This window comes from Colias croceus, chromosome 4, assembly GCF_905220415.1.
Source record: "Colias croceus chromosome 4, ilColCroc2.1".
Lineage (NCBI taxonomy): Eukaryota > Metazoa > Arthropoda > Insecta > Lepidoptera > Pieridae > Colias > Colias croceus.
In genome coordinates this window covers 10,552,031-10,564,653 of record NC_059540.1, presented here as the reverse complement: position 1 = coordinate 10,564,653, position 12,623 = coordinate 10,552,031, and the positions used below count along the sequence as shown (strand labels likewise).

General features: G+C 30.9%; 1 protein-coding gene and 1 long non-coding RNA gene across 2 annotated transcripts; one reads left to right on the top strand and one right to left on the bottom strand.

The window, feature by feature from the left end:
* Nucleotides 1–11: 11 nt before the first annotated feature.
* On the bottom strand, nt 12–1,814 carry LOC123691443. Its single transcript, XM_045635841.1, has one exon. It carries the CDS (start codon nt 1,486–1,488, stop codon nt 220–222), a length of 1,269 nt encoding a protein of 422 aa, XP_045491797.1. The 5' UTR covers nt 1,489–1,814; the 3' UTR covers nt 12–219.
* Nucleotides 1,815–2,722: 908 nt separating this feature from the next.
* LOC123691476 lies at nt 2,723–4,168 on the top strand. The gene is made up of 2 exons (XR_006751406.1): nt 2,723–3,317; nt 3,884–4,168. It is a non-coding gene; the product is annotated as an uncharacterized LOC123691476 (long non-coding RNA).
* Nucleotides 4,169–12,623: the final 8,455 nt, after the last annotated feature.

Here is a 12,623-nt window from a genome sequence, read left to right as displayed (position 1 = left end):
TATCAAGTCCGTTCGCGTTAATAAAATAGTGAGTCATCAGTGCAACTATAGGATGAGGGTGTATTCACAGTGGAGAAAAAGTACAAACATTTTTTTAAACATTAAATTATTGTTAATGGAAAAAAAATGTCTTAAAATTACTTAAATCACTATTCAGTATCGCTAGATTCTTCAGTTACATTTATTATGAAAGAATTTTGTTCTGCGTGTTCCATGACGTCATCCAAATGCCACATGGTATTTTCTTCTCGTATCACGAGGTCGCAGCACTTGGTTCTTCCAACGATTAGCGTCTATTAATGTTATTGCGTCATATAATAATTTTTTTACGTCACTCATTTTAAACGTGGAGTTATTGGCACCAAAATATTTTTTTATTTGGGCCCACACTAATTCAATTGGGTTTAGTTTGCAATGGTAAGGCGGCAGGCGAAGAATTGTAATTCCATTACTTTTGGCAGTCTCATCTATTAAATATTTATTATATTGTGGGGCGATTTCGGTAACTTTCATTAATAATTCTTTTTTTAAATAAGTCATGTCCATGGATTTGCCTTTGCTTTGAAGCCAATCTATTATTTGCTGTTTATTCCAGCTGGTTGTTGGTATTTTTTCGACTCTTACCGAATGGTAAGGAGCGTTATCCATGACAACCACACTTCCTGGTTCCAGCTTAGGCATTATATTAATGAACCAATGAAGGAATCTTTCACCATCCATCTCTTCATGATAGTCTTTTGTAGACTTAGATTCAAATACTAGTAGACCATCTTCCACGAACCCTTTGTCGCTGCCAATGTGCAATACAATTAACCCTTTACCTTTTCCTGTCGGAGCCTTTGGACCGCTTGATAAGCCATCTAGAAAGGCTTGTCTCTTATTTTTTACCGTTGTATCCAACCATGTTTTTGTCTTTACGTGTCCGGCGTTTACCCACGTTTCGTCAAGATAGTAAATGGTTTTATTAGCGTCTCTGTATTCTTTTATTTGCCTAAGATATTTACGCCTCAATAAAACAATATCTTCCCTTTCTACTAACAATGTTCTATTATCCTGTTTATTGAAATCGAAACCAAGTTCGTGCAATATTTTATGAAGTGTAGTACGTTTGAAAACAGGAATATCTTCGTCAGCTTCGAAGATTCTCATAATTTTGTCCAATGTCGGGTAGTCGTTATTTAAATATATTGAGTGAACTTTTCTTCTTATTGCACATTTGTCTAGTTCATCTAATTTATCGGCTGTGGATAGTCGAGCTCTTTTTTTCACGGGTGATTTTAATGTGTTGGTATCCTTTTGTTCTTTAATAATTTTATAAACAGTATTTTCGGACACACCGCATGCACTTGCTGTTTTTATGACTATGCTCTCCACAGTTGTATTTAAATCACACAATTTAAAGAACTTATAAACATTGTAAATTATGCGTCTCTCTCCGCTATGGATTATTGATCCACTTTTATTCTTTCGAATTGGTGAAGTATTCATTTTCAAAATTTATTGTTGAACGAGTCACGCAAAATACACAACCGTTTTGTTCGAAGGTCAGATTTCAATTGGTCACTGTGAACTCGACTTTCTAATTTGGGGCGTGGCCAGGCCGGCGGACAACGATGACTCACTATTTTCTTAACGCGAACGGACCAAGTAATTATCAAATTATGATATTACTGATAGTCCTATATAGATTATTTTATTTCAAATTCAAATTGTTTCAAAAAGTGAATTGGTAAAAACTGAGGGTAAAAAATAGGCACTTGAATTGTTGACACTTGACAGCTACTGCCGCCTGTCAGGCTGTCAATTGATATATCAACGAGCTCACCTTTTTTTTTATTAAAAAATAAATGAATATGCCATATCGTTAGTTCATGGTTTGATCTTAATTGTTTGCCATAAAATAATTGTTTGTTCGCTAATTGTTTATTAACAAAAGTATATTTTAGTGCAAACAGTATATATTTTTAATTTATTTATTGTACTTGACTTGACTTATATATTTATTAATATATAAGTCTTACTTATCAGAGACATCTAGTGGTGAATAGAAGAATTAAAATTAATAATGACTACAGCCTACGTCTAATAGATGGCGCTGTATTCAATTTCAATATTATACGATTCGTGAATCAATTCGTGAATGAATTCGTGAATATTTTGCGTGACTCGTTCAACAATAAATTTTGAAAATGAATAGGTACTTCACCAATTCGAAAGAATGCAAATACTATAAAGCACTAAGAAAAAATGTATAATTAATTTTTTTATGCTTATCTTAATATTGATTTAGCTGCAAACTTAAATTATCACAATAATATACAAACTGCTAGCGCCATCTACATCAATAACAGATATATTATATTTTATTACTGTGACATCTAGCGATGACTAGGAATAACTAATTGCACACGAATTACTGCAAAATTCTAATAGATGGCGCTGTTATCAATTTCATAATTACTGAATATTTACGGAATAAAATGAAGACTGTATTATTATTATTTTATTTATTGAAATTATTATTACAAATTATTACTTACAATAACTTTAGTCTAAGTCCCACAAAACTGCACATGCAGTTTGTCTGTGGGTTTTTGCCATGGCCATAAAATTGTTATGTTTAACATGGCAAAAATCAGCGGTATTAAATAAAAAATGCACTGTTAATTTTTATGTTAATTATAGTGTTGCTTTGTAGAAAAAGCTATAAATTTAAATATATTTGGGCATTTTCACAAAAATGTATACCCCCCTGATTTTCAACTGTCCCTCGAATTCATTAAATTCTATATAATGAAGTAGTTGCCAGATTTATTTATATATGTTATCAAAGTGATTATACGTATACAATATTTTGTTTTTTTAACAAAAACTATGACAAAATCTAAAATAAAGTTAAGTTAATCATAAATAACAATTGAAAAAAGGGTAATTTTACGCTGTCCCCTGCTTACTCTTACGCGTTTATTAAATTATTTCTTAACTTTTTTGTAAGAAAGGTACCATCTTTTAAGGTTTTATTTGGTCCAGGATAATCAGTTACTGTGATAATAGTTAAAATATAATAACCTTATATAACAAAATAAAAGATAAAAAAATAAAAAATAAAATCAAAAAAATTGTCCTTCCCGGAACATTCAGTTGTGTCACCGATTTTCTAAAAAGAAAATTACTGTGGTTCAAATATTTTTGCATTACTGTCAACACCATAGCTACTGCTATGCAACTTATCAGGTTAGAAGCCCTCAGGGTCAAAAAACTGCTTAGAAGGAGTGCACGCGTGTTTGCAAGCCGCAGGGACCAAATTCTTCATTCAGGTATGTGACCATATTTTGGCTTATTTCTATCTATTTATCTTGTAGTATTTAGTTAATTTTGTTTTAAATGTTTTTATATGTAAGTCTATCAAAAGTTTTGATGAATATAAGTGTTGTGGTTATATTTTAAACCGTTTTTATTACTAGAGGATTATCAAATGTGACTTCCGCTGTGTGACTATTTGAGCGGTCACATATACGCTGAACGAAAAGTCACAACATGCCTGAACACATAAAGCAATGTTTACATGGCGATTTTCTTGAGCTATAAAAATATTTTTCCAAGACATTTTTGACTGAGTAGGAAACTACGGCAAAAAGTAGATTTCAAAAATAAAAATTATTTCCCCATACAAATCGCAACAGCTGATTGATCATTTTGCATGAGGAAGTAAAATTTTTTTTTTGAAGAAAAAAAAGAAGCATTATGCAGAAAAAGAAACAAAATAAGCCAGCAGAACTAAGAATCTAGACAATGTGCCTTGTATAAGTAAGTACTAAAGATAATATGGGAACAAAAATTAATTTTTTTCACGATATTTTTCATTGTTTTTTTTTATTTACAGATTAACCTTCGTGTTTGCAGCGTCCACTGAAACAAGATTTTTTTATCCAATATGGTGATTGAGATTATTTAAGGTTAATATTATAAACGAATCACGAAGACTGATTATCGACTGATTAATTTGATTAGTGCCAATATAAAACATAAAAGAGACTTCTTATTCTTGAATCTTGATAGTAATTTACCCTTTAGATAAATAATAATAATGTGATGGCTTAAGCCCGAACTGATTGTGATAATTTAGTTTGAAGTTAAGTTAAGTTTATAATTATATTTATTATGTGTGCCTGCGTACTTTTTTTTCGCCATGTAAACGCACCCTCTCCCTTTTTGGGTATTCGGTTGTGTGACTGTCCCTATATTACGGAGCTGAATTTTTTAAATATTTCAGTAGATTTTACATTTAATGCCCTTCAAATCAGTCTCTTTAATGGAGAATAATACATAAGTGTAATATTTGTTGCCTTTTCTCTAAAAAAGTATCTAACATTTTCAATGTAAAGATAATAATGACAGTTAAAGTACCAGAGTCACAATACTGAATATACTATTGTTTTTTTTAATTAGCTTAGATCCAAAAGTTGGGAATAGTGAGTGTTTAAAATATACAAAATAACGATTTTAAGTTAATAAATAAACAATATCTAAAAATTCTTATATTTTGCACTGTTTTTCCAGCTACTGAATATAGTCACACAACTGATATAAAATTGCGAGACTTTCCATTGTGTCCTATTATTTTTACAGTTTTCTCATTTTAAACCCATCATATTATATGTTTTCTTGAAGTATATTGAATTTCCGTTTTAAAGAGACCAAAAAAAGTTTAAAATATAATACTATCAAAAAAAATATATTTTTCAAGGAGGGGACCGTACATTTTTGTGAAAATGCCCATTTATAAAATTAATACTAGTAGCGCTATCTACATTTTTATCCTAAATCTTTTATTTTATATCAGCGACATCTAGTGGTGAATAAAAGTATGAAAATAAATTAACTACAGCCTAGTTTTAATAGATGGCGTTGTAATCAATTACATGAATACCAGAATGTGAAGGCTCATCAAACCATTGAGTTAATATTACTACGTATGGAGGAGACACCACGAACAAAATCTATGTGCCAATTTTTTTGCTCTAACTAGGTTAAATTAAAAATTATTATCTAGTTAGGTACTTACCGATGAAAGTTATTCCTTTGCACTTTTCCGTGTTATTTGTATTATTTGTGCAATATCGTAACACACACGAAGGCATATTTGATGCGTTTCACTTTAAAACAAATAAAAATGAGCGTGCAGTTACGCCATAAGGCGTATGTTGAGCGGAACATAAGTGATGTAGGCGGTGTCGTCTCCATACACCAAACCAACATTTTTTTTAACCGACTTCAAAAAATCAAATCAACGAAATTTAATTTTTTATTAAGCCATATCAATAAAGCCCTTTTCACGTAGGATGATTCCTGTGACACTTCGTCGTGTTCCGAATTACGTATTTTATGTTTAAAACGCAAAAATAATTATTTTAGTGCGTAATATTTTTATTTTATGGCGGCATTGTTACCAAAAATATAAAAATGAAACATCTTAAGCTAATAAATCAAAAACAGTATTGTTTATTTTAATATAATTAAAAATAAAATAAAATAACACAAAAATATATTACTTACGCAATTCGTGTACATGAAATGGATCGTTGAAAAATCATAGAGTTGGAAAACATAAAATCGACGCCCACGGCCCATCTTGTGATCGTTTGTCAATCGAGTCAATCGTCTGTACGAGTGCGTCAGCCTTATATACAAGTTGCATTTTTATATTGATACTTTACGTGGTATTCAGTTATTGTTACTAATTGTTATTGTTGACTTTTTTTCCTGTTGTTTGCTAAGTTTCCTTAGTTAATTGTTGGCGAAATGCCGAAAAAATTAATTTTGGTACTTTATTCAAATCGATTTCATTTCCATATAAAATATTGTGTAAAATATTATCGATTATCGGAAACAATTGATACAATTTCAGTATAGACATCTCTACACGTGTCAAAAATCGATGTGTCACAGAAATCATCTTAGGTGGAAAGGACTTATAGTTCATGTTTTGTACTTAATTGATTGCTATAAATAATTGTTTGTTGGTTAATTGTTTATTAACAATAAATAAAATAAAAATATATATACTGTGTGGTTGGCCCCCCATTCAAAATTATAATATTTTTTTTCCATTATTAGTTTATAGACATTAAGAGGTATACATTTATTATCGTTTGTTCTTCAATAAATAAAGTTTGTTCCAACATTTAATTGCCGTTTTAATGTTTATTTGCAATTTTTAATTATGTGAGTGTAGGTATATTTCAAAAAAGTTGTAGGTATGTTTTGCATACCTGCAGTATGTACCTATTGGCACTGCAAGTATGCAAACGAAATTCCCGTGGGAATGATCTATTTTTTGATAAAAACTAAAAAGTAGCCTGTCATTTTCTGGCCTCCTAACAAAAATATAAAAATAGATTTTTTTCCTGAACAATTGCCTGTTTAATCCCCGAAGTTCCGAACCTTCCCCGAACATATTATTTATTTTTGTGTCCGAAGTCGTCACAACTGCTATTAATTTACCGGTCATTACTGATTTGTAGGTGACTGATTTACTGCTAGTTGCTACCATTACAAGTCTACCAAGAGTCTACCATTATATTTTATTATATTTATCATTTACTAGCGATCCGCCCCGGCTTCGCCCGTGGTAAATATTTAGGTTTTCTCTACATAAGAAGTAAGAACCATCCTCGGACTTTAAGGAATATATTATGTAATAAAAAAAGAATTATCGAAATCGGTCCACCAGATCACGAGTATATATATACCTATGTTCTGTGAGGAAAACGGATTTCATTTTTATATAAATAGATTGTATTATCAGATTTTTTAGTATTTTTATATATTGTTTCTATGCGTAACATACGCTGAACTCCTAAATGATGGACTAATTTTAATGTTTTTCTGTGTCTTCAAGAAGATTCGAGAATCGTTTTGATAAACAGGTTGGTACCGAAGTTCGACTGCAGGTGGAGCCTTGCGCAAAAGCTAGACATTAAATACTTACTTATTATATTTTCTAATGTTTTAAAGTCTTTTATTAAACTAACTAAGTACATCATTAAAATCACGAGGATTTGATAGGGTTCCGTAGAAAATTTAGGAACTCGAGTTTCGTCATGTCATCCTTCTATACATAGGGCGTATTCAGAAAGAAAGCTTGAAACTTATAAGCGCTTATAAGCGCTTATCGGCTCTTGTCAGCGCTGGTAACCTGCGCAGGAAAATATATGAACATGCGCCTATAAGCGCTGATCGGCGCCGACAAGTTCCGACAAGCTTCAACAATGCTGGTGGCTGCCATATAAAATTTGTGTAGAACGAACCAGCATTGACAAGCGCCGATAAGCGCTTACAAGTTTCAAGCTTTCTTTCTGAATACGCCCATACAGAAGGATGACATCATGAACAGTTTTATCCTCGTTTTATCGAAGATATTGTAAGAGATACCAAACTGAAATAATTATGCACACTAATAAATCTTTGTTACCGCTACTTAGGTACTCCTCTCCGGATTGGTAATTGGTTTCGTATGTCGTTGGATAAGTAGGCATGTATTTTTAATTTTGTTTTCATTAGTATTACCATAGACTAATTATACGTATACAAATTACAATTATTACGTTTAAAAATAATGACAGATAATAAGCCCGAAAGTGGCCTCTATCGAGACCTCTGTTCTAATAAACAATAATGTAATCTAAGAATGTAATGAACCTAGTAGCTAGATCACACGGAGATGTTATTGGACTACGTATATAAATACAAATTTCAAATTCAAATTTATTTATTATTAAACATACATACAATAATTACAATTACAATTTATTACAATAGGTATACTATTAATATTCATGTAAAACTATATAAATAAAAAGGCTACCAAAACAATTATTTATACAAGCCAATGTTTCCCTAGCTAGGTTACTGGGCAACCTGTGTTTAGGAGAAACAGCTTGCCTCTAAAATAAATATACAAAAAGCCTCTTAGCAAGTACTTAATTATTATAAATTAAAATTGGTTACAATAGAGAGTAAGAGAAAATAAAAATATGTGTAAATTTAAGGTGTATAAGAGAATGCGGGTGTGCCGAATATAACTTTCTGTGGCAATAATCTAGTCGACCGAGTGAGCAAGACGCCATACATTTTTTTAAATTATCATATTATATAATAATCTACTGCTAAATTTGCCTTGCTCGTTGGAACATAATATGAGGAGAAACAAGAATTAGGATTTAAAAAAAAACACGAGATAAGAGAGAATAGTTTATTATATTCACATAGGTATCATATACATATAAAGATAAATACACAATCAAGAACATTCATAAATTATTCTAAAATATTACAACCATATACAGGGTGTCACGGATGTCCTATCGTAGGCCTAATGGAGCATATAGTGTTTAACCTTCTGATGCTGTAAAAAATATTTAAAAAATCCGGTCGTGCAGGAAAAATTATCTTACCACTTTTCAATAAACTTTGTGTTCGTAACCCTAACTACGCGGTCCGCGGATCATACTCGCGAGCGTTATACATAAGCGGTCATTGACCTCGAACGCAATGCTTAATTTCGAACCTCGAAAATAAATACCTACTGTTTGGATAATATTTTTTAGAGTATACGAGACAAATACACAAGTACACTATCGTTATTCGTTACCAAAAAAAACGAAAATTTACCTACTTAGTACCATCGCCTTCTGACCGCACCCTTTTTATACTTAATCATATTTTAATCTTTACTTAGTTTTTTTTATTTAGATACATGCGTATCAATTATTTAATTTATTTTTGTACAATGATATTGAAATAAGGTACATACCAACTTGTAGAAATTTCAGCATACAACATGCAGTAGGTACCTATCACACACACTAAACACACCTTCACAACATACCTACTAAAGCACCCGTACTCAAACTCAAACATTTTAATACTCCACGTTCGTATAATACCTAGGACATTACCGACTCAGAAACTCACAGATGAAACACAGAAAACGGCAAAAAGCAAACGATAGCAACTTGACACCGAAAGATAAAACAAGCGACTAACAAAAATTCATTTAAAATTATAAAAACTTCAATAATAATACGAATAAACGTACAATGCGAGTTTAGGGATTCGTAGGGAAATGTTTGTAAAAATACCTTTAATAAGAATGATTTAGAATACATAATAATATCTGTTCCTTTCAACTTTTGCTAGAATGCTAGATGAAACACAATAATTAAAATATGGCGCCTAATCTAGATTAGAGTATAAATAGCAACTTAAGGTACCTAAATACCTATTAAATAATAATATTATTTCCCAGCATAAAACTTAATAATATCATTTCTTGATAATTTCACATTAAATATGATTGTGTTTTTTCATTTTTAGTTACAAAAGAAAATTGAAAGTAAATAATAAAAAGATATTAAGTAAAATAAAATATTAAATAAACAACGGAACCGTATTTTTAAAAGGCGGCATTTCACAAACGAAAGGGGGCGTTACCTTTGCTAGTTGCACAAAGACACCGCCGCGGCCGCCGGCACGTGTAAGCGTCCGCGCATTTTAATAATTGCACAAATTTTATTAAATTGTTAGTTCTCCACCAAACGTCTTAGCGTAATGGCTGTGATCTTAGCTGTGATAGATCTGCGCGGGAGATTCGGGGTCGTTACTCGTTAGTCGAAATTCTTATTTTGTGTTTATAATAATCAGTTAAAGTTATTAAAGCAGTGGTTGCATAAATCCATGATAATACATTTAAGTACCTAATTAAGTATTTACGAGATTTTCTTATGTTACTTAGTTATTTTAAGAAGTGATTGATATTTGGAGTACCTAGTAGGTATAATATTTAATACATTATGTAATATTTGTTTACCTTCGTCACTCATCATTCGTCATCATTGTGCAATATGTACCTATTACGAATTACGATCCTGTGATTCCTGTGCATGATAATCAGGTGAGTGTTTGCATTTTGAAACCGTTGATTTCACAGAGGTTGATTTCTTCTGGTAAATAGGTATGACACTGTGTGCATGTAATTGGTGTTTACGACACATCTACCTAATTACGAAAAATCATAAGTAAAACATACTTTCTATTTCTTAAATCAAAGTATTATTATTCATTTTCACTAATAATTATTAATTTAATAGCTTTTTAACCCAAATGGAAAATAGGGTAAGGTCGTATAATTGTCAATAATTATTAATACTTTAGACTTATTTTATTAAATAAATAAATTTATTATTTAGCTTTCACAACTCAGTAGGTTTTATTACAATAATTATTTTGTCAGTAATCTTAATTATGTAGGTACAGGTAGTTGTTATGACTTAGGTACGAGTTTGAGGGAGTCGTACTTTATTTTTATCGTTATGAAAACTTTGATAAATATTTTTTTTGTTGTTTACGGAACGTGTAGTTATGTGTATTAGCTTAATGAAGTTTTTCGATTCATGAAAAATCTGAAGACTTCCTCGTAAAATTAAAAGTATAAGTAAATACCTAGTAAAGCAAAAGTAAAAAACACATTGCATAATGCAGACAAAAATAAAAATTAAAAAAACTTAAGTTAGGATTAAAATATGTTAAAAGTAAAAAGTATTAAAAGGGCTCGACCGCGGTCAGTTTCAGTTTCAGTTTTTTTTTTGTAAAATAAACGATTATTTTTGTATGTGTTTTGTATACTCTAAAAATATTATCCAAACAGTAGGTATTTATTTCCGAGGTTCGAGGTTAAGCATAGCGTTCGAGTCCGCGTTCGGTCAATGACCGCTTATGTATAACGCTCCGCGTATGATCCGCGTAGTTAGGGTTACGAACACAAAGTTTATTGAAAAGTTGTAAGATAATTTTTCCTGCACGACCGGATTTTTTAAATATTTTTTACAGCATCAGAAGGTTAAACACTATATGCTCCATTAGGCCTACGATAGGACATCCGTGACACCCTGTATACATATATCCATAATGTAGTTAGTTTTAAATAACTATATCCTTCATTAATATACAATAATAATTATTCAATATTTCGGAGTCTTGTTTAAAAAAAGCGAAATTTCTAGAAGCATACTAATTACTAATATTATAAATGCGAAAGTAACTCTGTCTGTCTGTTACTCAATCACGCCTAAACTACTGAACCAATTTTCATGAAATTTGGTATGGAGATATTTTGATACCCGAGAAAGGACATAGGCTACTTTTTATTTATTTATTTATATTTTATTTATTTATTTATTTATTTAATTTAGACATACCAACAGAGTACACATGAAAATTATCACAATTAAAACTAAACAACTATCGAATATTAATATGATGTATACACCAATTACAGGTATGCACAAGAAAACTTATAATATAATTACGTTACTGTTGTTTTAAGTGCTTAAATAAATTTAATTAAAAGAATAGAAAAAATAAATCGTTCAACATAATTTCTTCTACTGAATTTTTGTGCCAAACAAGAAATTTGTAATTTTTTTGCGAAAAACTATAATTGAATCAAAATTTATGTCTATTATACCACCCAGCGACTTACATAGGTCATTAAAAGTACTACATATGCGAGTTACTGGAGAGTTTCTACCAACATTATTACGACAATTTGGAAGGTCAAAAACTTTGAAAACAGGATAACGTGGTAAATTATTTGGAACAGCAAACCTAACTAGACTTAAGATTTGTGGGCTATGATTTATATTTCTGAGGATTTTAAATAGGAACATAGTATCACGCAACAATCTACGATTACGAAGTGAAATCATTTTGAAGAATGATAATCGATATTCATAAGGCGATCTATGTGAAATTCCAGGTGAAAGGAAAGCTATATGTCTGGTAAATATACGCTGAATATTTTCAATTCTTTGAGAGTGAACAGCATAGAACGGATTCCACACTACACTTGCATATTCTAAATGGCTTCTAACTAATGAATTAAAGAGTAAAATTTTGGTCTTTGATTTAAAGCATTTTGTGTTTCTTTTAAGAAAACCTAACAATCTACTGGCCTTTTTAACGATAGCATCAATGTGTGAGCAAAAATTTAGTTTACTATCCACTAGGATTCCTAAGTCGCGGATCTCATTACCAGTTTCTATATTCTGACCATTAATGACGTAAGATGCTAGAATTGGTTTCTTTTTTCGGGAGAGTTGTATGAAGAAACATTTTTTAGCATTAATTATCATACTGTTTTTATTACACCAATCTTCCAGCTTATTAAGATCCATTTGTAAATCTGAGATATCATGCTGTGTTTTTATAGTTTTAAATAATTTTAAATCATCGGCAAAAACCGAATAATTACTTTTTTTGAAAACAGAACATAGGTCATTAATAAAAATCGTAAATAATATTGGCCCCAGATGTGACCCTTGAGGTACACCTGAGTCAGATATGTAACAGTTGGACACATATCCTTTTACCGCCACACTCTGAATTCTATTTTTTAAGTAACTGGTAAGCCAAGCAAGTAATGATCCATGTATGCCGAGAGATTCAAGTTTCAATAGAAGGACATCATGCTGCACCACATCAAACGCACTAGAGAAGTCAGTATAAATTGTATGAACTTCGTTGCCTTTGTCAACTTCGTTCGAAACAGTGGATATATAAGA

Excerpts from the sequence above, each read along its gene's own strand:
- LOC123691443 (XM_045635841.1), bottom strand. The coding sequence starts at position 1,488 with ATGAATACTTCACCAATTCGAAAGAATAAAAGTGGATCAATAATCCAT.